Here is a 25806-nt window from a genome sequence, read left to right on the forward strand (position 1 = left end):
CCCTCCTCACCCACCCTCCCTAAGAAGGCAAGCAATTCAACATAGGCCACATGCGTATCATTATGTAAAACCCTTCCACAATACTCATGTTTTGAAAGATTAACTATGTTTTGCTCATTCCTAACCTATGCCCCTTTATTGAATTTTCTCCCTTGACCCTGTCCCTTTTCGAAAGTGTTTGTTTTTGATTACCTCCTCCCCCTGTCTGCCCTCCCTTCTATCGTCCCCCCCTTTTTTATCTTCTTCCTCCTTCTTTCCTGTGGGGTAAGATACCCAATTGAGTGTGTATGGTAATCCCTCCTCAGGTCAAATCTGATGAGAGCAAGATTTACACACACACACACATACATATACACATGTATATATACATACATACACACACACACATATATATATATGTGTGCATATATATATATATGTGCATATTCCTTTCAGCTGCTGTGATACTGAGGTCTCATGAATCATACACATCATCTTTCCATATAGGAATGTAAACAAAACAGTTCAACTTTAGTAAGTCCCTTATGATTTCTCTTTCTTGTTTACCTTTTCATGCTTCTCTTGATTCTTGTGTTTGAAAGTCAAATTTTCTATTCAGCTCTGGTCTTTTCACTGAGAAAGCTTGAAAGTCCTCTATTTTACTGAAAATCCATATTTTGCCTTGGAGCATGATACTCAGTTTTGCTGGGTAGGTGATTCTTGGTTTTAATCCTAGCTCCATTGACCTCCAGAATATCGTATTCCAGCTTTCCACTGCTTCTACACAAAGAAGAAAAGGGTGATGAATGAGAGGCATATACTTCTGATCAGTGCTCTATATATAAGGTCCACTGGATAGAGTATTATAGGACTTGGAGTCAGAAAGGCCTGAGTTCATATCTTAACCCAGATACTTAATAGTGTTAGACTTTGGAAAAGTCACTTAACCTCTTTCAGCCTCATTTTCCTCACGTGTATAGAGAGGATAATGATAACACCTAACTCATAGGATTGTTGTAATCAAATGAGATGACATATGGAAAGTGCTTTGTAAATAGTATTATATAAATACTGTCCCTTTTCTCTTTGTCTCATCCAGACCACAATTACATGTTCTTACCTTTTCTTACTTTATTTTTAAACCTTCCAGTCCTCACCACCTCCCTCTTTATCTCCTCCCCTCTCCACTCCCTCCTGTTTCTCTGTTAATTTGTATGTGCTTCTATACCCAACTTTTCTACGTGTACTACCCTCCTTTGACCAGTTCAGATGAAAGTGAGGTTCAGGTGTTGCCAACTCCCCCATCCCTTACTTCTTGTTTTTGTAGGCCCTGATTACGTGAGAAATGTTCTTCTGTCCTTCCTCTCTCCCTTGCTTCCCTAGTGTATTCTTTTTTACCTTCTTTTCCTCTTTTAAGATCATCAAAACATAATGAAACTCCCAGGCCCTCTGTTTTATCTAACTCCCCCTATGATCCCTGTTGTCAGTAGGCTTTTGAAAGGATACTTGCATGATCTTCTCTTATCAGAATGTAAACCTATCATCTTTATTTGGTTCCTTCTGGTTACAAGTTCATATTTAACTTTTTATGTTTCTTCTTTATGATTATGCTCAGTTTTGCTGGATGTTATTCTGATTGTAAGCCCTTATCTTTTGCCTTTTGATCCAAAAATCAGCCTCCTTTATAATCATAACTGCAAAATTTTGTGTGATCCTGGTTGTGGGGCTCTTCATTACTTGAACTCTTTCCTTTTGGCTGTTTATTTTCTCTGATGTGGAAGCTGTATTTTTTTCTATGGCATTCCTGGGAATTTACACTTTGGGATTTCTTTCTGGAGGTGACCAGTGGATTCTTTCCATTTTCACTTTGCTCTTTGTCTTAGAGATCTGGATAGTTTTCTTTAATGATTTCTTGCAACATGAGGCCTACTTTTTTTTTTTTTGATCATTGCTGTCAGGGAAGTCCACTGATTCTTAAATCATCTGTCTTTGATCTGTTTTCCAGGTTAGTTATTTTTGACATGAGATATCTTAGTTTTCTTTCATTTTTCCTCTTCTATACTTTGTTTTAATATTTCTTGTTGTCTATAGAGTCATTAACTTCTATTTCATCCATTCTAACTTTCAAGGAGTTTGTTACTTAGTTGAGGTTTTGTACCTTTTGTAGTAAGCTGTTAATTCCTTTTCTAGTTCTTTCCTCTAGCATTCTCATTAAATAATTTTTAAGTCTTTAAAAAAATTTTTTTTGTCCTTGCTTTCTCCCAGGAGTTTTAGTTTACCTTGTGTATAGGATGTGTTTTTCTTTGAGGGTTTGCTTGTAGATATTTTAGAGATTTTGGGACGTTTAATTTTGTGAGTGTGTGTGCGCGTGCGTGCGCGCACATGCCTCTTCTGGGTTTGTGTCTTTGGTATCTGGTTTCATGATAGCTTTGACTGGTGAGAATCTTTGTTTTTTTGGTTTACTTCTTCTTCCAGCCTTAATTCCTGGGACTTTGTGTTTGGGTTAGGTTTTGCAAACTTCCGGGCCTCTCTTGGTCCTACTGTTTATTCTCTTTGGTCCTGTGGCTCCTATCTGTGGATACTGGGTATTGATATTCAAGGATTTCAGTCACTTCTCAGTTTGGGGCCCCAAAAACTTTTCGTTCCCTCAAAGTAGCCTGATTGCAAAGCTTGATCATTACTCTCCTGATCCGAACTTTGCAAACTATTGACTCATTTGGGTTAGAGTGACACCACTGTTAGTTTGCTGCTGGTTAGAACTCTCTTAGGCTCCTGTTGGCCTCATCCCCTACTAGCTAGCTGGAAGGTTCTGCTAGTTCATAGTACAGACCTACATGCTCCACCGTGGTCTCAGCTCCCTTGACCTTTTTACTCAGCTTTAGGTCTTAGACTTGTTTGAATGCTGAGTCTGAGACCCTGATATAGGGGCAGAACCTCTCAGGTACTACTCATGTTTAACTCTTTCCACTTGCCCACTACACAGTTTCAGGCTGATCATCAATCATGACCTGGAACCTTGGTTTGCAGTAGCAGGACTGTAGCTCCTTAAATGTGATCTCTTCTAAGACACACTGCCTCTGTGACCCAGCTCTGGTCCAGCTGCATTCTGTTCCTGCTCAAAGCACAGAGTCAATCCCTGCCTTACAGAATCTGCTACCTTTTCTTGCCTTAGGACATAACTGCAGGCTCTAGATCATTACCCAGGCTAGAAACCTTTGTATGATTCTTTCTTGACTAGGAAGTTCTCTGTGCCCACAGCCTTTCATCCATCTCCCCATGCTGACCAAAGCTGGAAAAATGACTCACTGTGTTTTTTTTTTCCCTTGGAATTTTAGGTCATGACTCTGTCTACTGTTCTTTCTGGGGTCTTTGTTGGAATAGTTATAGGGGAGAGATGGGTTATACTGCTTCCCTCTGCTCTGCCATCTTTACTGGTTTGGCACTTTATTTTAAAAAACTATTAAACTATATAAACTAAGAGTATATATCAGGAGGTCAAGTACAGAGTGAAGGGTCCAAAATATTACATAATATTTGTAATTATATTTATAGCAACTCTCTATTTTAGTAAATAACTAGGAAAACAGTGGGTACCAATCAGTTAGAGAATGGCTAAGAAAAACTATGACACATGAACGTAATCAAATATTATTGTGGCATAAGAAATAATAAATATGAAGAATTCAGAGAAACTTGAGAATACTTGAGTGAAGTGATGCCAAGTAAAGTAGGCACAACCTGGAGAACAATTTACACCTTGAGCACAATAATAGAGAAGACAATATGGAAAGTCTTTAGAACTCCGATCAATGCAATGGCCATTTGCACCTTCAGTGAATTAAAATTGAAGCCTACCCTCCTTCCTGCCTCTTGGCAGAGAAGTGGTGGACTGTAAGTGCAGAATAAGTCATACGTTGTCAGATAAAGCCAATGTGTTGATTTGTTTTGCTTGACTTATTTGTTACAAAAGGAACATTCTGTTGGTCGTGTGAAAGGAACAGAGGGGGGAATGATTGAGAAGACAAGGTGATATAAAATAAGAAAACACTGACAAAATATTTCAAACAATGCCATAGTCCTAAATCACGAAGTAAATGTGACCTGTCGGCATCGTCACCTTCTCTTTACCATCCCCAGACACAAACATTTTGCATATAAACAACCCTCCTTACCCCCCACCCCCAGCCCTATACAAGCATGTCAGCTTCTTTTGTATTTCCACCATATTTACCATCAGTTCCCAAGCACACAATCCAGGTCAGAAAGGAGCAAAAAAAGGAAGGATTCCTTAAGTGTGGACATATACCCTGGGTATTTTCTCATACAGAGAAGAAAGTATATCTTTGAAAGGGTTGGGTAACAGCAGAGAGTCAACATTTCTATGTATTGATGAGTCCTAAGTTGAAGAATATTTTTGACAGGTGTTGGCATATGAATTTCAAAAGTTATATAGGTTTCGATATTGAAATCTCTCCTTTCCAGACCCAGACTCTTTCATAAAACCATCCTGACATGTTCCACCACCAATTTTTCTCTTAGGTGAAAGGGATCTTAGTTTCTTCTTATTTCTTATTTTGTTCTCCCTTGACTTCTCTTTTGAATTTAGCTTACTCTTTTAATAGTTATATTGCCTTGGGCACATTTTATAACCTTTCTGAGCCTTATTTCCTCATCCGTAAAATGGGGCTAATTATACTCCTACCAGCTCCCTCATATGGTTGTGGTAAGGAAAACATTTTGTAAACCTTTTAGTGTGATATAATTGGAATATTAACTATGCTGTGCATCGGTCCGACCCAGAATTTTATTTCTCTTCTTCCATCTATTTCTCATAAGATTGGTCCAGAATTGTGCTTTCTGTTGCCTTTGAATTTAAGTTGGACTTGTCATGTCAGGTGTTCTTGCCCATCTGAGCTACTGGAAGATAAATACTGGTACTAATGAAAAAGAAGATAGCATATGGCTCTCTATATTAAAATTTTATTTTGTAGGTAAAATATTTCTAGCCAACCAACTTTACTCACTTTGGTAGAGAAGGAGTTAACAGGTTAGCTCCCCTTGGTCATCCTCAGCATGGCTTCTTGCCTTTCAGAACTGCCAAGATGCTCACATTGTGCCTGGACATGTCGATGTCGAGGTTAGGGTCCTCCTGAGGGTTCTGTAGCTCACTGCTCAGCAAGCTAGAACACGCTTGTCCCTGATTTCCTTGTTTTTCTTTCAACCCTTTCAGTGCCCTGCAGGAGTCATTAAATCAGAACTTCATGCTGATTGTCACCCATCAAGAAGTCCAGCGGGAGTACAGCTTGAACTTCTCGGGAAGCAGTACCATCCAGGAGGTGAGTTCTGTCTCACAGCTGAGGAAGAGAAGGAGCTCATTAGAGCTCATGTTGACCCTGTTAAAGAGGGCTTCTCTCTTCTGGCTGGAAACTCTCTTTATGTTTCATTACTGGGCTCTTAATTTTAATTAACTGGAGCATCAAAGATTACTGTAGATAAACTAAATGACCTGACCTTCAAAGGATAGATGGGAGCTCTTGATAATTTTTAAAATACTCCATTTAATATTATAGAAAAGGAAGTCATTTAAATGTAATATATTTTATAATTTAATAGTGAGTAAATAGTAGAAATATTCATTAGAAGAGTTGAAAGAAAAGTGATTTGTTGACAGGATATATTTTAGAGAATGTTTCCTCCTCAAATTTGGGTTACTTAGTATACAACGAGGGGATGGGGGAAAAGGGTGTTGATATTTTATAGGCATGGGATCATTTCCAGCTTCAGATTGGCCAACCAGAGTCACTCGTAGAAATAAAACCTTCCCTTCCTAAAGAGAAGCAGTAACCCAGGGTATGCACATGAACCTGCCGTACTGAGCACCAGAAACCTGCCACATGGTGTTTTGTCAGTGTGCAGCTGACCAATGTGTAGCATAGGATTCCAGATTGTAAGTGACAGGCCACATGGCTAGGCTTTTTTTTTTTTTTTCGGGATCATATTTTCTAGACCTCAATCTGGCTTTTAACCTTAAGTTTTTTCCCAGACCAAATAATGTCCAGGGTGGTGGTTGTGAGGAGGGCTTCAGTGAAATACTGGTGCTCTATCAGATGATGAGTACTAAGAACAAAGCCATTGTTAAAGATTGTCTGATTACCCACGAGATCGGTGGGCTATTTTATGCAAGGAACTAAAGCTGGAAAGGCTTTTGCATCATTTGCACTTGTTCCTGGTGATGAGGCTTCAGTCTGAGAAATGGGTAGAAGTAGAGCAAACTCCTGTGAACTTTATTTGTATAATCTCTTTCTGTATTTTAAACAGATTATATGGGCCCGCCAATTTAAATATTGATGGTTTTAATCAGTTATTAACAATGCTACATTCTAGGTTTTTTCATGTGTGGATGTGTGTGTGTGTGTGTGTGTGTGTGTGTGTGTGTGAGAAAAGTAAGCAGTGTCACTTCTGACCTGCATGGTGGATATTTTCTGTTCTCGACATTTTAGAGTATTTTTGTTCAAAGCTCCCATTATATTGCAGCTACCAGAATAAAGTAGCTGTAGTTAGGTATTCCCCAAGTGCTGATGGTGGTCAGAGTAAATTTTTTTTCAAAACAAGGGAAATGAAATTTTAATATAATCTAGAGTATCCTGTTTCAGTAACAGAAGTAGAGAAATGGAGTGGCAGATTTTATGTTGGCCTTGATAGGTTTTTCTGAAGAGCTGTACACACTTAATATGAAAAGGCTAGAGCAGCTCTTGTGGATAATGGGATCTTTGAAGTATATCATTGTGTTCATTCCTTCTCAGATCCTGTTAACATTTCACATTGCACGCCCACAAGATTAAGTTAAGTTAAGGTTTGGATGGTTGAAAAATGCAAATGTCCAAGTGGTGAGTAGTAAAGAACTCAAGTTTATTTCCTTCTCTTTGGGTGTTCCCACAGGGTTATAGGCCTTAGAGAAGGCAAAGAGCCTTAGAGTTTTCTAGTCCAATTCATTTATTTTACAGAGGAGAAAACCATGTTCTGAATAGAGAAAGGGACTTGCCCAAGGAAGCAGAGGGAGAGAGTAGAAGAACTTGGCGGTGAAATCAAGCCTTAGGACTCAACATCTGAGGCTCTTCCCATTGTACCTCATGGAGACAGAGTTCCCTTTCTCTTGGGAAAAATCATAGAGAATTCCTCCTTTTCTTTTTTTATTGAAAGTTCCAGAGCCTTAGATTGATTTTATGTTTTACTTTGGTATTTTACCTGTCCTTTTCTGGAGATGCAACCTCTTCCCACAAGGGGGCAGAAAGGACTCTTCCCTCAGATTGTCTACAAATGCCATTCAGTGCTTTCAAATGAGCTTCTCTCCTATTAACAAAAAGGAGCATAATGGCCAAGTTATTGTTTGATTTACAGATAATTGGCATATTGCAGGAAGGAGACTTAATTTCACCCTTTTAAATTAAACAGGGAGATTTAAAAAGACATAAAATATTCATTAATGTTCGGTGATTATAAAGTAGTGGCATATATTTATTTTTCCTTTATTACTGTTTCGATGGGAAAATACTGCAAATATTTCCGAAATCGAGTTGGCCATACTGACAAGTTGAAATGTTTAAGCAGTGTTAATGCAATCTGCTCACACCTGATATCCTATGCAGAAGGATTCAAAATGACTCCATTAATTATTAAAAGAAATATTTAAAATTCTATAAATGTACCATTGTTCGCCACAGTTGGATGCAACTGTCTCTCCAGGGCTTGGTGTTTGGATTGTCACATATATTTTTAGGCTGCAATGACTTTAAAGTCATAAATATTTTTTCAGACTGTTTTCCAAGTATGGTTTTACCAGTGGTTTCTGGAACAGTTTTGCAAGGAGAGGGAGCCTTCATTATTCTACAGTATGATCTCTTTACCAGGGCTTCAGTTTTTAACACAGAGTTTTAAAATATTTTAGGATGTGCTGGCCATAGCTAAGAAGTGGAAAAATCTGTGCTGTTTCCAAGTTACTCCTTCCTTTCCACCCCTATTCTAGGAGTAAACAGGTGCTTTTCTTCTCCTTATCTCTTCTATACGGTAAATGATTTTGCAAGATATAGCACCCATGGTCTTCTAGCCTTGTCCAGCAATTTTGAGGCACCTCCTTGGGGAGTCACTGGTGGTTTTCCATGAGTTTCTGTTACTCAGAAGCAAAGCCACAGGCTTGGTGGGGTCAGAGCTGAAGCACAGTCATTTATGCTATAAGACTGAATCCCTGCTAGATTGGTGTGAAACCAAATAGAACCCTGGGACTCATCTGCTGTTTTATTATGTAGCTAGCCCACGGGTGTGTTTTATTTTATTGACATGGCGACATAATGATGCTAGATTTCCTAAATCATAAATTATGCTGCATCATGTTCCAGAAATCTACTTCCATTCATCTTAACCTGGCACAAGTGAATGACTACTAACCTGTTAATGTATCGAGAAACCTCATCAGTTTTCATTGTAGTATTCACTGTTTGGACACTCCGTTGTGGAAGGCCTTTATGTTGTTACATTAGAAGGTAGCTCTGGTTTTGAATGGAATTTCTGTTCGGTGAAATACGAATGAGGGATGAAGGCATGTTTGATCACCTGTTTTTATGAGTTGTGACAATTGTGGACAAACAGGAGGTAGAAAAGTGGAGGCACCAAATTGGGTTTAATTCTGCAGCCATATACGTTCATGCAAGTTGGCTCTGATAAACCACAAGCGACGAGAGCTGGCGCTCGCAGAGCTATCTGTAAGCTATTGTCTGGGAAATCCCGAAGTGGTTGCAACAGCGCTCTAGGATTCTGTTTTAGCCAAGGAGCTGGCGAAATGGGCTTCTCTCAATTGAAGCTCTTTAACACATTTTCCTGCTTCAATTTATTTGTTCATTTAAAGTCCTAGGGATCCTTCTCAAGGAGAAGGGAATAAAATGGGAATACCAAAGGGGACAGAAGAGAGGGAGAAAGATGTTTCGACTGGCCCCAAGAAAAAAATGCTTTTTCCTCCTGATCATTTTGTCAGTAGCATCTGCAGTAAAGTAACCAAATTATGTAAAAATGATTGTGATTCCTTGATTCCTTCAGCACCTTATCTGAAATTCACTTTATAACCAGTTAACTTCATGGGAAAATAAAAATAAGCTCAGCATATTTGAATGAATTTCTATAGTCAGGAGAAACGACAAAATATATTTTGCACCATCTTAGTATTAATAGAATTTACTGGCTGCAATCAAATGCATTTGAGTTGGGTCAAAAATGTAATTTGCATAATCCCAAACCCCAAACACAGGTGGGGAAAAGGAATGATTAGTGATCCTAAAATCTAGCCAAACTCTTCTTGGAAACTGACCAGTTGTTGTCTGTCTTACTACTGCAAATGCCGCAGTAGCAGGCAAAATCTGCCCCTATTTCCATCTGCTATTGGCCAGCTCCAGGCACCCAGTGGGGCAAGGATAAGAGACCTTCAGTATCTCTGTTGTAGGTTGGGGAGTATTCCTTTGTCATGTCTGCTAATAAGGGCTGTAAGTCATTTCTGGAAAGGTTTTAATACTTGAAAAGTTTCGTTCCCTCAACCCCCAGCAATATCACTGTTCATACTTGATATTTATTTAGCTTATCATAATAAAAATTGACCCATCTGAAGGTATCTCTTAGACTCTTCTGGGACACATTTTCCTTACTGGGAACTTGTCTAACAAACTGACTCACAAGGCAGTAATTGTTCAAGTGAGAAGTAGAGACAGCAAAGGTCAGAAATCTGCCACAAGACATGTGCTTTGTACATGAGTCATATTTGTCAGTTGTCATCTGTGCTAAAGAATTATGCTGTGATAAGTTAGACTAACCCTTAATCAGAAAAGAAAAGCCTCCCATGGTCCAAATTGGGAGAGGGTGTTTTGTTTATGGTGTGTCTCTCCAACCCACAGACTGGTTTAGGCCCATTCCCTCTATGTGAACATTTTGCCTAAATCTTTAATATTTTAGTCTTGCTGACCAGATTTGTTTTTAATTTTTTTACCTTCTTGTTTATCACCAGTCTTTCGAATTATGTATCTAAGTCCACATAAACTGTGGTTTATTATATATGTAATAACGCAAACTGTGGAGTCTAGTATCCGAGAGTACTTGTATGAGAGCCGATATGAGCTTTGAAGCAGGGTTTGCGGATGTTTTTTGACAGACCATTGTGTCTCGGGCAGCAGGTAAAAGTGCTGGGTTCTTTTTGGAAAGTTCTAGGACATGTGGGTGTATGAAATGGGGTGCCCCTGACTTAGCGGGGCATTAGAATTAACCGATTTTCATGGGTATATTTCAAGAACTGATTTTTAAAAAAAAAACATTTAGAATCATGAAGGGCTGCCTTGGCAAGCAGATAGGCATTTTCCCCACTTCAGCTCAGGGTGATGGATTCAAACTTCTTAGCTTTTAGTGAAGGAGGTTATGAGTTTGTCGCTTAAATCTGCATGTTAACTGTGAGTTTCAAATTGCTTTTGAAAGTGAGAGCTGGTGAAACCTCGCCAGCCGGTGAGGAGATCACTTCTTTCCCGGGGCAGCCCCTAGGAAATCTAGCTTTTATCCGATTCCTCCGCAGCTGCCAGGAAGGGACTTACACATTTTATTGCAAAATTTAATGTTTGCTTTGGTTTAAGATGCCCTTGGCCGGCCAGTGTTGTTCCCCTTTCCTTGCTCCAGATGCCTGCCTGGAGTGCCCCTGACCCACGCGTATCCGGTGGTGGGACCCACTCCCCGGACGAGGCCGGCCACAGCTGATGCCAGTCGGCAGAGACGGGACTCCTATGAGGCCCTGATCAGGAGGCCCAGTGCCTGGCCCTGGCCCCTGGCCGCCCCAGGCTCCAACTGCCCTAAAAGTTACTGGGAAATCATCACCAGGGCCATCTTTCCGTGCAAGAAAAGGCAGAGGGGAAATCGTGGCGGCGCCGGGGCCCAAGACTGTAATAATCCTCTGGTACAATACACCCTTGACAGGTTGTAATCGTGCTAATTGAAGAGCCTAATTCCTACTCGCTCCGCGCCGCTCAAAGGCGGACCCAGCCGCTTGTTTTCCTTCTGACCAGATGGTCCCGATGAACACCTACTGTGCACTTGAAGGGCTCCCAGGAGCCTGACAAAGGCTGTGCTTGCCTGAAGACGCTGCTACTGCCGCTGCCTCTGCTGCTGCTGCTTCTGCAGTGGCTGCTGCTCCCGGGCTGCCTGCTTCCCACCTCCCACTGGGGAAGCCGGGGACACCGGACGCTGGCCACTGGCCATGGGGAACCAGGCTGGCTGGGCTGTCCTGAACCCAAGGGCAGAAGCTGGACTCACGCAGAGGCAGCCCGTCCCAACCCGTTCAGTGCCGTTCTGTTCTGGCCAGTGCAGCCTCCCCCACCCCCCCAGCCCTGGTGAAAGGAATCCTTGGAGCATTTCTGGGGGCTGCCTTATTGTGGGGTGGGGGTGGGGGTGGGGTCGCAGCCTTTGTCCTAGAGCGGACTCTTTGAGCACTAGCAAGAGAAAAGCTGGAGCAACAGTTGACCGAGTTGACTGAGCAGGCGCTTTGTGTCCTGCCAGGAATCCCTGCTTTGGGGCCCTTTTGTGTTGGCCCTGGAATGTGGTCCCCGTCGCCGCCGCCTCCCTGCTTTCCCCCCAGCCCCACCCCCAGGCCTTGCTTGGGGCCGGGCCTATGTTTCTGGGCCCAGGCTGTTCATCATCTCTTTAATTTCATATTTTCTTTCCATCAAGTCAGCAGCCGCAGAGTGTGCGCCCAGGAGCTCCTGTGATTTGGCAAAGTCAAGAGGGAAGGAAAGAAGGCAGAGGTAGGCAGGCTGGCTGGCAGCACCGAGCTGAGGCCCGGAAATGATGAGGCTAATGCAAAGTCACTCACACATACAGACATGTTAGCTCAGTTAGTCTTTCTTTTTCCATTTTTTCCAATATTGTTTTCCAGAACTCTTTCTTCCCCTCTCCACAGTGAGCCCTGAGAAGGAGAAAACTTGGAGGGAAGGCAAGAGGTGAAACAGGGCAGGAGGAAGGACCTGGGGTACATTTGGTCCTCAGAAACCCAATGGGGACCTGGGGATGTGCCCTCCTGTAAATAGTCAAGCCAGCCTTAAGCCATTAGAAATGTGGTTAGGGTAGGAGCTTAGCTTACAAGTGAGACACAAGTTGGGGAATTTCCCCAAACTTAGCAGAATGCTCAGTGTTAACCCACAATACCATGAAGTAAACCCCCCCCCCCCCCCCAATAGGAACTGCAGCACACTGGAAGCCAGCCTCCTGCCCCCTTTGCGGGTGGGGAGCTCCTGTCCCAGCCCTGTGGCAGGCCCTGCTTTGAGCCTCTGGCCAAAGGCTTCAGAGCTAGCTCTGATTCCTGGCGACCTGGCATTTTTCACCATCTTAAGCAAAGCGACTTTTTATCGTGTTTTTATGGCGAAGCCCAGACCACTATGAAGGCACAGGCAAATAGCAATACTAGCAGCCCTTAAAGTCTGTTTTTGATTGTAATAAATAACAACCAGTAGCAATGCAATCATCTTGATAGCTTATAATTAGTGAAACCGTAATTGTAAACATTCCAGCCCTTTCTTAAAGTTTATCCCAGCCTCTTTAAATAAATACCATGAATAGACTCTTTATGTAAAATTGAAAGATAATGCCCTGTGGTAGTCAGTATGTTTTCATTACAATCTCAATTAAATGTCTTGTAAAAAAAAAATCTTCTGGGATTTCTCAGAAATATAAGTATTTCAAACTGAAGAGGGTGAAAATCATCATTGGCTTTTAAAACAAAATTCATTCTATTTAAAAATTAATTTGGTCATTAGTTTAGGGCTTAGTCATTGGAATTCAGGGTTTGGGGGAGGGGGGAACCCCAACCTCAACCAGTCAGATAGGCGGGGATAGGGATAAGCAGTGAGGTGTTAATGAATTGATATCCTGGATTAAAAAAAAAGCTTTCAGGAACTTATCTGAATGAGAAAGAAAAACTTATTGAATTTTTACAGCAAGAAACTCTTTAAAATGAAGGGTAAGCTGCTTGGTTCTATTACTTGTAGGCACAATAAAAACTATCTTCAAAGAGAGAACCTCAATTAACAGGGAAGGAAGGGAATGGGATTCATGGGGACCATGCAATGGACACTCCCTTCCCTGAGCCCTGCCGGGGCTGCCTTCCTAATAATGAAGAGTTTGTTGATAGCGCTATTTAAAATACTAACCCCCCAATTTCATGGAAACTGAGCAGGAGTTCAGAAGGACTGTGGCTGTCTTAGCAGGAGGGCCGCGGTCACTCCATAACTGTATCTAAGGTCCGTGTGCTTCATGCTCGACTCTCCTCTCACTGGAAAATAGGGCATAGCATACGAAGCTTCTCTCCTTGTTTTGAGACAAAACCAAGGACAAGCCTCAAATGATTTGGGAGCTTTGTAAACATACATTTTGCCATAGCTTAGGTCTTTTCAAGTGATAGCTGTGTCACAAAATTCTCTACCAGTGTAGAGCTGAAAGGGACCTTATTTATAGACTGTCTAGGCCACTGCCCCACCTTTTACAACTGAAAAAAAAAAAAGAACTGCAGAGAGAAGGTTTTGCCCAAATTTAAAAGGCTAGTATCTGAACTGGGCTTTGAACCCAAGCCCTCTAAACTTGAAATCCAGTGCTCTTTCTATCATACCATATTTATGTGTATTCTTTTGTGCCAAATTTAAGTTGGCTGTATTCTCCTAGACCTAGACCCTGCACTTATAGTTTTTTTCTGGTTTTTTAATGTGTCTTATATATAGTAGTGTCAAGCCAAGGAGTTATTATTCCTTTGCATACAAATTTAGAATGGTAAGCTTTTTATCTATCTATCTATCTATCTATCTATCTATCTATCTATCTATCTAATCCTGCTGCTCACTTATTAGAGAAGGGGTAAAATACCCCATGGTTTCCCTCAATAGATCCCTGTTACTGTGTTTTTTTTATTAAAGAAAAAAAAAAGATGTTAAAAGCTCATGGCAAACATTTGTAATAAATGGCACAATGTATGCCTTGCTTTGTGGTAGTTGCGTGACCAGACAGTGGAGCCCAGGATTGTTTTAAGGTTTTTACAGCTGCAGGGGAAAAGCATCTGTTCGGAGCAAAGCCGGCATTGTTTAATTTTGACACTCACTTTTCCATGCTTCTTGTACCAGGCTCTGGATTAGATGCCACAAGGATGAAATTTGTTTTAAGTTGCTCCCCGGTGCAGCTGTCCCCATCGATGGCTGCGTCAGCTTAAGCACAGCAGACGTAGCCTAAACAAGCATCTTTGTCCAGGGTCACCTCGCTCGGCCAGGAAGGCTCAGAGGAGGAATGTTAGTAATAATGTTTATCATGAATAATGACAGAATTAATTTGCAGGCTTATTTAGCTCACATAGGATTCCAGTTTCAGTGATTTTTTTCACCCCCATGGGCAGCAGTAGCATTATTGAGCCTTTTAAATTTCATTTTTTGAGAAAATCAAGTATTTTGTTTTCATAGACCTCATTCTTCCAAGGTAAATTGTGTGGCAAAATGACCAGATTGCTTGCTGACTGAATTAGCAGGGAACTGAAAACAAAACCTCTCCAAGTCTGAGGGGCTTTGCAGCAATCTTGAAAAATGGACAATTTTATAGAATAATAATTTTTCTTTAATGTTTCAAGTGAATGAAAAATGAAAGAGCGCTTCACTTTGTGGGCTTCCTGGAATTGTGTGAATTTCTGCCCAGCTGGTCCACATTGATTGATACAGGGCCAAATATTTGTCTGCCTACATTTCAAAGTCTGTAATTTGCTAATGAATTGTGGTAATAATCTTTCATCATACATGAAAGATTTAGCCAAACAATTTGCTAACTATGTATTTTGATCACAACATTTTTGGACTTAGACCAAGCTTTCCATCTGTTTTACAGCTAATATATGAGCACTGGGAAGGGGAGGAAAATGCCCTTAAACCTGGTCACTCACTGAGAGGCGATGAAGGGAGGCTGGGGGAAGAAAGTCCTTAGAACCGGGGCAGGGCAATGCTGAAAGGGCCCTGTGGGTGAGAGTGGCGGGCCAGTGCCATTCAGGCTTAAGGTGTAGACCAACCAGGAGAAGTGGCATCTTGACTTAGGCCTAAAGTGCCCCCTAGGAGACCCTGGGCCTGGCAGAGAAAAAAAACAATGGATGGCATATTGTTAGTGTGCTGCGGTGCAATGTCTACAAATTGGAGCTAGTTCAGGGAATGAGAAAAGAGGCCAAGGGGCTGTGGGGTGACAAAAAAAAACATCAAGAAATAAGCTTAATTTGACCAAGTAATAACTAAAGTTAGAGTTGAAACTTCCTGCAAATATTTTAACTAGCCATTAAAACCAAAGAGATTCAGGAAAATCAGAATAATAACATACAGGAAAATAATTAAGCTATTCATGTGAGGCGGATATTTTAGACAGAGTAGCTTGCCTGTTGGAGAAGCAGAAGAAACTTTACTTTTGAAGGTTTTTTTAGGTTTTGAGTTGTATTCTGGAAAGAATTCTTCATTGGCTGGTGCAAGGAGAGAGGGCCCGGAAATAGTGAGAAACGTGCCTACCTGTATCACTCTGGCAAGCTCAGGCGGGCTGACATCTGAATTGTTTCCATGTTGCTCATTAAGAAACCAGTCAATAATAATATTGAATAATTTTTCAAATCCAAACAGTTTAATCTCAGGTGGTTGCAAATCCCATTAATACTTTTTAGCCAATTTCTCTTAAGAGCACCACCGAAAAGGTTTTTTTTTTTGTTGTTGTTGTTTGTTTGTTTTTTTGGTAACGTGTTTGTTTTGGGGGTCCTGATAAAGATTCTTCTCCCAGTGTCCAGAGACCATGAGAGCACTCTTTCCACAGAAGCTGGGCCAGATGTCATCCTTGCAAAAGCATCCTGTTCTAAATCGGGGCCAAAGAAAGGAAATTGGGACTGTGGATTCTCAATAGAAACCAGGGCAGTTAGAAGTTTGAGAACAAGGAACACATAGTGAAGGTAGCAACAATAGCGAAAGAGGTGGCTAGAGCCGTGCCCATCTGCCTCAGACCACTGGGTGACCTCCCTCGGGCGAGGCTGCCATTTACCATCTTTGCCTGTCTTTAGGAAGATGAAAAGTGTTGGTAACATTCCCGAACACAGCATGGCCACCCATGTGCTTCTTCTGTCTGGGACCATGGCCATGCTTCTCCTTTGAACTAGAATCTTCTTCCATCCACTCCTGTCCCTCCTTTCCCTTCCCTTCCCTTTAAAGCCCTGGTCAGGACCCTCCACTTTTTACCCCCAGGAGGGTTTCCCTGATATGCCCTCAATCCCCAAGCATTTTGTTGGCCCTGTTCATCACACCTTATCTTGGGTTATTGCCTATGTGGGCTGGGCATATCTTCATTTTCTAGTTGGCTCACAAACTGTGTGAAGGCAGAGGCTCTGTCTTCTCCACACTTTCTTTTTCACCCTGAGAGTAGTATAGTTCTCTGTCCACAACAGGCATTTAATAAATGCTTATGGATCTGAACTTGAGGTTAAAATTTAGTGAAGCTTCCTTTGTTTTTTTACCCAGTTGTTTCTCAGTTGTCTGAGTTAATTGGAAGATATACAAAATCAATTGGAGAACAAAATGGCCGATGCACACAGAAAGGAAATGCCAAAGGGTTTGATTTCGCCAACTAGAGAGATTCTTCTTGGTCCCGTTGTTGACTCTCGAGTTTTATGAAAAATGTAAATTATATTGGATTCATTTTGAAACTCAAAATATGGCACTGGATTTTTGATAAATATTTCTGGATCCGTGATGTTCTTTATCAAGAACCCCTTTGCTCCCTTGCCTCAAAAATATGTGAAATGTGTATTTCACGATGACAGTATTTTTGATGCAGTCACTTTTCCAAGGTTAACATTGTTTAATGGACAAGTATAGATTAAGCTCAGATGATCACAGTGATGAGTAATTAGCACACAGCAGTCACTTAGTAAACGTGTATTGACGGCCTGATTGATATTTGTGCAATCGAGAGAGAACTCTCCATAGCTCCAAGGTCATCAGAATTGCACAAAGAGAACTTCACCCGGTGATATTGGGCATCTCTTCCCTCACATTGGATCCACATATGTCACTGACTCTGAAGACCTCAATGGGGTTTGGAGCTGGAAGAGGGAAGAAGGAAAAGGAAGCTCAGAGGCAGAGATGCTGGTTTTTGGCAGTTGGCTCACAGTGAACTTGGATGTTTAAGGTGCAGTAGTGACGTTTCTAGACAATCTAGGAAACAATGAGTCAGTCGCTGCTTTGTAGCATTCGGTGATTCCTGATGTAATCTGATGTCTGATTTCAAATGGACACACTGAAAATGGAATGGGCTCTCCCGAGTCTGTGCAAGCTGGCTCAGGCATACTTCTGCTCAGAGGGGTGACTGGCCCGAAGCCACACAGGCAGGAGATATCAGAGCCTGGATGTGAACCTAGCAAATTCAAGGGCTGGTAAATTTTGCAAGATGACTCTACAGGAGGAAACAAGAATGTCAGAGTTGGAAGAGATCTTGGAAGGGAGACCATCTACTCCAACCCCATCAGAATTTTCCCAAGGTTCTACCACATGGATATGGCAGAGCCAGGTCATCATTTGTACCAACTCCTCGCCTTGTTCTTCTTGCCATGGAATCAGTCTAGTGGAATTACTGTTTAAGTAATATAGTTAGGTGTTTTTTACATTTTAGTCTCTAAGCATAATTATTTGAATTTTCCATGATTTTAGCTAACAAGTAAACTAGGAGGTTTTATCATAGTCGGATGTGGAAGAAAGAGTAGAACTTGGAATAGTAATAAGTGAAAGCCGTAGAGGAGACACGAGGAAGCATTTCCTGGATGGACCAAGATAGAATAGGTGTGAGATCATAGGCCAATCCCTGGTTGGCCTGAAAATAGACGACCCTTTTTCAGGTACATGGAAGAGGGAATTCTGACTCTAGTTGCCTCTGAAGTCTCTTTCAGCTCCAAAGTTTTGGCAGTAAGACATGGTTAAATCAGGGGTGGGGAACCCACAGCCTCGAGGCCACATGTAGCCTTCTAGGTCCTTGGGTACAGCCTTTTGATTGAGTCCAAGTTTACAGAACAAATCCATTTATTAAGGGGATTTGTTCTGTGAAGTTTGGATTCAGTCAAAGGGCTGCACTTGAGGACCTACAGAGCCACATGTGGCCTAGAGGCTGCAGGTTACCCATTCCTGGTTTAAATCCTAGACCTGACACTTATTTATTATCCAGGGACAAGTCTTTAAACCACTCTGGGCTTTGGTCTCCTTATCTGTAAAATGGAGATAATCCCTGAAGTACCTCTCTCATAGGATTTTTGTGAGGATTTGGTGAGAACTCTCTCCCCTCTCCCCTCACCCCTCTCAGCTTCCATTTCTTTAGTGCTTTAAGATTTCCAAAGCTCTTGACCTCCAAAAACCCTGGGAGACACATGCTGTGTCATGAAGGTAGTACAGTTGCTACTGTCAACCATGCATCATATTTCCTCCTGAATAATAAAGTGCTTTAATTTTGTCTTGAAATAAACTTTTAGCTTGAATACTCAGCATCCAGCAAGGCTCATAAGACCAATTCTGTTTCCCAAATTAAAGTAAGGTGAAATTAATTTGATTTCAGTGCCTTTTGTTTCACTCATTCATTAGGGAATTAAATCCACTTGGGAAAATTATTACCTCAATAATATTTCCAGTAAACTCAGATTTAAGTACCATGATTTACTTTAGTCTTTCATTAACTCTCTTGTCTTCAATGAAGGTCTCTCCCTCTTCTCCCGATGTAGACCCTGATCCTTCCACACCTTCTCAGCTAGCAAGGTTCTTGTTCTGCATATCTCTTCTTAAGGTTCTACCCAACATACTGGAGGCATTGCTCTGGCTGGTGGAGTGTGCTGGGGTCCCAGCATAATCTTTGGGACAGCAAGCTGGTGGGATTTATCCTGCCTGGGGTTGGCCATCCTCTTAATATCCTCAGCAGTACTTTTTACACTTCAAGCATCATTGCTGACATCCTGCCCACCGTGGATTTTCCTTCAGCTTCAACAGAACTTGGTCCTGGTAGCAAGGTGAGGTGACCAGGAAGCAGTTTTTATCATCTTACCTTTCCATATAAGGGAAATAGGGATTGCCCGAAGTCCTGTCTGGTCACTGTTTGGCCTGTAAGTAGAAGCCAAGTTAATGACTCCTCATCTTGTGCCTCTTCTATTTGCTCAAGCTTTCCCTCGTTTTCTCCTTCCCTTAGATGATTCCCGGAAGGAACATTATAATTCTGAGATGTCCTTTGGAAAGTTTCCTCGTGTTGTCATTTGAGTTCAGACTTGGAGAATTTTTGTTGGAAATCCAGGGTCTTGCCTTTTCAATCATAGATTGATTGATTGTTGATCTACTACTTTATCTCACTTAATCGGTTCAATGAATATTTATTAGTTCAACTTGTTTTCCTTATTGCCATTATTATTCATTTAATTTATTAATCAAGTTCCTCTTCCTTGGCTATGGAGTCGGAATTCCCACTCACCGATCTGACTCCTTTCCTTAGTTAAGTTGCCTTGCAGTTTCCAAGTTGTTCGTTTCAAGTTAGTGTGACCAGTCTTAAATGAGCAGAGCAGTACCGTTTCACAAATTAGAAGTCAGGAAATGTTTGAGTTTCCCCTAGCCTAGATTTTATATGTAACAAGTATAGAAAATGCCTCAGTTCATTTACATACCTATAAAATTCCATTTTTTCTTTATTTTTTTTATTAAATTAATTTGAACCAAACTTTGTGTTAACATTGCTGTTAATTATATTTATACTGACCTTTTAGTGAAACAGGACTTTAATTTACTGATAGGCATCAGTTGGGTTTCTTGTTTTGATTTAGTTTATGTTGACACAAAATAAAGAAAAATTTACATTATTCTCTTCAGATAGTTTATGTCTCATTGAAAAGTCATTTAATGAAATTCTTATAAGTGACATTTTCTGTTTGATCATATAACTGTCAGAGGTACTGAAGATCACTTATAGAATCATGGAGTAAAATAAGAAGGGGTTTTAGAGGTTACCCAGTCCAAATTCCCAATTTTGTTGATGTGGAAAGTGAGGACAAGAGAAGTAAACTGCCTTTGAATGCTAAGTGTTTATTGAATCCGATCCAGAGTGGTGCTGTCTGCTCAGAGCAGGCTCTTGGGCAGGGCCAGAAGGGCACTAGCCACATCAGCTGTCACACTTAGAAGATGAGGGACTCGGGGCAAGTCATTCAACCTTGCTGACTCTTTTCTCTAAAACAAAGGTAGTGGTACTCATTGCCACTGTGAGTGCTTAGCCGTCAGCGTTGTACTGGGTAAAAGCTTTGTAGATTTTATATCTAGCTCTTTAGAAAGTTGATCTTTGAGGATGCCTAATAAATGTTGGATTGAGCATAGCAAGTGTTACTAAAGGTTAGGTAGGTTATTCTGGAATGGGGAAGATGCATATTTTCATTTAGATATAGTCTTCTATGTATGAGGAAGACCTCTTGCCAAATTCCAGGAAAATAAGAACATAAAGGTCTTGATAGAGCATTAGGAGAGAAGAACCAAATAACTGTGGGCAGGGTGATATTTTATTTCCATTATGAGAATACCATTTCAAAGCCTAGTTTAAGGAGTAGACATTTGCAGGCAGAAGACCAGGTTGAAATCCTGACTGCTATTTACTGCAGATGAGCTCTATACCTTCTCTGCACCTCAATTCCCTCCTCCATGAAAGAAAGCAGTATGATGGTATACAGGGTGTTCCTAAAGTCTGGACACATAGGCAAAAATGCATACTTTCAAGAAATGAAATGACTGAAATTTTCAACCACATTTTATTTAATTGGAATATTAACAAATAACATCTTCAATATGATTTCCATCATTTGTGATGTAAAGGTTGATGCACTTTGCAAGATTCACGTGAACTCGATGCAATAACTCCACATTGCCATCAATTTTAGTACATTCACTCTTGGAATATGAATATGAAATCATATGATGTTTTCTGAAGTTGAAGACATTTGTTAATATTCCAATTAATTAAAATGTTGTTGAAAATTTTAGTCACTTCATTTCTTGAAAATATGTATTTTTGCCTATGTGTCCAGACTTTAGGAACTCCCTGTAGAGAAAGATATCTGAATTTGAAATTAAAGTCTTCAGGTTTGAACCCAGCATGGCTACCTTCTGTTTATGTAACCTAGATCAGTAATGTCAAACTCAATTAGAAATGTGGGCTGCATGCTGACTTAGAAAACTACAAATTAACATTATTTGTATTTTATTGTATTTTTGTTTGTTTTCTTAAATGTTTCTTGATGGCATTTTCATCTAGTTTGGGCCACACTCAGGAGTGTTTGGGGTGCATGCTCTCCCTGGTTTGACACCTCTTACCTAGATAACTTCTAGCATCCCCTCTATTTTTTATCTACAGTGCTACACTCATCCCTTGGTCTCAGTTTCTCCATATTTAAAATTAGGTCTCTGAATCCCTAGAGAGAGGCTGTGAGACAGTAGATAGATCATTGGCTTTAGAGCCATGAAGACCTGAGTTCAAGTGGTGCCTCTTTCACACCCTGGCTCTGTGACCCAGGGCAAGTCACTCATCCTCTAAATGCTTCAGACCTCTGATGAATGAAAAAATGTTTGTCAAACAGTTATTATGTGCAAAACGTTAGACTGAATGCTGGAATCCCAGATAGAAAAGCAAAACAGTCACAGTTCTTGAGGTACTCACATTCAGATAGGGGGAGACAAGGCATAGAAATGGCTTCCAGTCTGGGAACAAGGCAGATGATTGGGAATCTCTTCTTTAGAGTCATTTCCAGTTTCTGACGTTGCACTGTTTGATTGTGCCTAAGGAAGGTCCACGCTTCTTCAGGAAGAGCACAGTCTATATTTGGAGGACCTAGGTTCACACCCTTCCTCTGATCCTTACTCTGTGTGTAACCTCAGGCATGTCAATTTGCCTCTTAGGCCTCAGGTTCTCCAGCTGTGAAGTGAGGTTGGAGGTGTTGACCTGTGGGGTCCCTTCCAGCTCTAAATCAGTGACCCTGTGAAATACTGTGGTGGCCAGAATGTTCTTATCTGGACCTTCAGTCACTGTGGCTTCTGAAAAGGAGGGGGCTGGAGCACCTATGGAGGTAGCCAGTTTGCCAGGTCCTCTTTCCAAGGGGTTGACTCCTTTATTAGAATGCATTTGGAGGCAGGACCAGAGGCTTGGAGTAGGGAGACAGCTAGTCTTGAGGCTTTTGGGCTTCACTGACCACTGTGGGTAGTTGATAGTGGCAGGCAGATGATGGGGCCCTTCTCTGCAGGCCTGCCTCCTGGGAACATGAGCTGTTGTCCTCCCTGGCCTGCCAGTGCAGTCTATACGTGGTACAGTTGTGATGCCAGCCTACATTGGTAGGGTTTCCTTGTCCCATAGTTCCCGGTGCCAGTGAAAGAGCTCAGTGTCCCTCGCCCCAGGATATCTTTTCTGTCCTTCTGATAGCCTGCAATAAAATGCAAACCCTGTGCAGATGGGGACTACTTTATTTCTGACTCGTTTTGGTGGGTTGGACTGGAGGTTCTCTACGTCTTGAGTGGAAGCACATGTCTGCTGCTCCACACTCTGGCAACGGAGCCCTGCCCCTGCCCTGTTCTATGCCAGTTTTCTCTCCCTTATTCCTTTGTGGGGGAGAGGGTAGACATGGGGAGGGGGTGAGATAAAGCTTAAAAACTCTTTCCAACCTAATTTTGTGTAGTAGGAGTATGTCCCTTTGTGAGCCAGGCCTGAAAAGTTTGGTCGGCAAAACTCGGAGTGACAAAAAGTAACATCAGAGGCAAGCCACATTTATTTGTTGATTTTCTTGTAAGTGCGAAAAATTTCAAACAGGCCTAATTAGGTGCAAATGTGCTCTCCCTCTGGAGGTGCGTCCTTTTCTGCCTCTAGTGTTCGGCTCCACCAGGCAGTTGGGGGCTGTGTGGAATGGATGTAGTCTAGACAGGGATAGAGAAGGTGTTTGCTTTAAGGATCCTATGGAGGGATGGCATTTGCATAACATTGGCTATTCTGTAGAAAAGTTAAACGATATCAACTATTCAGAAAAATCAGTGAACTCAATTTTCTTTCCAGATTTGTTGCTTGGCCTTGTTTGGTTTCAGATGCATGTATGTGTGAGAATGCTTTTAGGAGCTATGATTTCATCAGTGCAGGTTCTCCCTCCACTAATGCAGATTGAGCTACAGCCAAGCAAGCAGTGGGGGGAATGGCTTTTGTTCAAAACACTCCCTCCTCTGTCGCCATTCTGGCTGCAGGCAGGCTTCCCCAAACTTGGAATGGTTGGGCCAGACTCATGGCTGATCCAATGTGGCCGGACCTGCTAGAGCCCATGAGTCCAAGGAGACACCTCATCTCAGAGGACATCAGTGAAAGAAAGGTGGTGCTGTGTTTATTAAATACTCAGAGGGTCATAATTAGTTGGCTTTTCTAATCAGTCTATGTAATGTTCAATAAAAGCAAAGTAGAATGTGCAGTGAGATTGTGAAATCTGGTATTTAGATCTGAGTGATTTAGAGGCAGTGGAAGTAAGAGAGCACGTGTGTGTACACATGTGTGCGTTTATGTGTGCAGTTCCTATATGTATGTATATGTAACACATATGTATATATATGCCACTGGTCAAGTAGTCTTCATGAATCATACTAATAGCATTCCTCTTCTCCTAAGTATTAGATGTTCCCCACTGCCTACCAAGTAAAGTATAGATGCCTGTATAGGCACACGCACGCATGTGTGTCTAAATATATAATATAGCATTCAAGGTTTTCAGTCATTTGGCTCCCCTTCTTTTTCCATCCTTACCTCATTAAGTTTCATTCACATATTTTCTGGCCAAAGTACACTGTTGACTGTCCTTAGTTCTCACCTGGCCTTTAACATCTCCGTGCCTTTATTTATGCCTTTCCCCTTACTTGGAATGGAGTTTTTCTCTCCCCATAAGTGCTGCCACATTCACGAAGCCTTCCTGGTGCTCCCCACCCTTGCCAAAAGGTTCCTCCTCAGATTTTTCATAGCCATTTCCCTGAATCTTTCCTTTACATTTTTCGCCTTTAGATGAATTTTGTTCACATACACGTCTTTCCCTCCCTATTAGATTGTAAGCTTCTTGAGAGCATCGTGTGTGCCAAAGGTAGCTAGCTTTGGTCCCCAGAATTTGGCACAAGGTTTAGAGGGTACTTAATGCATGTTTATTGAATTATTCAAAAGAACCAAGAAGGCACTTGAGTCTAAAAATGCTTGACTTACTTGCTAAACGGAGAGAGATGGAGGTCAAAGTTATTATGGTTTAGAATATAAATTTGTACATAAAATCTTAGGAAGAATGATGAACAATTGGGAACACTCTTGTCTCACAAAGTAAAACCAGTTTAAAGAAAACTTAGCAAGAGATCCAACTAATGAAAATCACCCCAAGTACATTTAAGCATACAAACTGAAAGAAGACTATAAAGAGAAGAAAAATAGAAATGGTCTGCAAAGATTATTAAAATTAACTTTCTGTCCTCAAGGACAGTGGAGCAACCATGCTTAGATTCTAACATCACAGTGCTGAATGTTCTTATCGGGGAAGTAGAAATGTCATCAACAAGAACAAAACTACATAGCAGCCACATTGGAAGAGAGGAAGGTGTCAGAGGTGTAGAAAAAAAATCCCAGGCCTTAGAAATACTGAAAAAAGTGACTGAAGTGGTATCAGTAATAACTACTGACCTATATACCTGTTTCGCTACTTGTACAAAATCTTTGCAGATCATCAGGATGTAAACTGAAGACATCTTCAAGTAGTTGAAAATAAGCAGGCAAGGCTTCCATGAGCAGTATTCAACACTGTACTCCACCGTCATCACCCCATAATTGATTGAAAGATGTACAGGGCATCAGATTATATGCCACTTGTGTGTTGATTATAAAAAAAGCACTTGATTTGGCTGATCACAATGCTCCCTTAAAAACTATTTTCCAACATTGTCTCTCCCGTTTGTATATCAAAATCACCCAAGATTCATTAAAAGATTTAACAATAGAAATATCTCTTGTTCAGTGACACCTCTCCCACCCCACCCGATCATCAGCATCAAGTGAGGCATAAAGTAGGGAGAAGTGCGTTCACCAAATGCATTCTCTTCTGTCATGGAGGGGACCCCGTGTGGAGTTGAAGTTGAATAGAGATTGCCTGTGGATGGTGAAAATCCTTCTTCTGTTCCTGTCTGTGGATGAAATTATACTAATTACATCAAGCTCCAGAACCCACCTGAACCTCCTGAAAGAGATCCATAACCATTCAAAAGAGTTTAGCCTGGATGTCTATATAGAACAGTCCAGGGAGGTGGACAGTGTTGATTGCCCAGATTATGGCATGTATTTGAATGGACAGCTTTTAATGCTCATCTACCGATATGTATATTCGAGATAGACTATATAGATGGGATCCCAGAATTGAATGGGACAACAGTAGGCTAGATCCCTTTCAGGAAATTGCAAAGATCCTATAATAATATCAATCTTTACATAGGCCATTTAAAAACATTTTTATTTATTTCATTAAATATTTCTCAATTATATGTAAAACTTTTTTTTTGCATTTATTTTTTGATATTTTGAGTTCCAAATTCTCCCTCTCTCCCTATTGAGAAGGCAAGCAATTTGATATCAGTTATACCTGTGACACAATGCAAAACATTTCCATATTAGCTGTGTTGCAAACGAAAATTAAAAAAAATAGAGAAAGTTAGAAAAGTATGCTTTAATCTG

General features: G+C 41.1%; 1 protein-coding gene across 2 annotated transcripts in view; it reads left to right on the forward strand.

The window, feature by feature from the left end:
• FAF1 (Fas associated factor 1) overlaps nt 1–25806 on the forward strand; it is a 420864-nt gene that overhangs the window by 193857 nt on the left and 201201 nt on the right. For both annotated transcript variants that reach the window (XM_036754937.1, XM_036754938.1), the window contains exon 7: nt 5210–5315. In XM_036754937.1, coding sequence (XP_036610832.1) covers nt 5210–5315 — 106 coding nt within the window. The remainder of the gene's footprint in view (nt 1–5209; nt 5316–25806) is intronic.

Source organism: Trichosurus vulpecula, chromosome 4, assembly GCF_011100635.1.
Source record: "Trichosurus vulpecula isolate mTriVul1 chromosome 4, mTriVul1.pri, whole genome shotgun sequence".
In the NCBI taxonomy this organism is placed as follows: Eukaryota; Metazoa; Chordata; class Mammalia; order Diprotodontia; family Phalangeridae; genus Trichosurus; species Trichosurus vulpecula.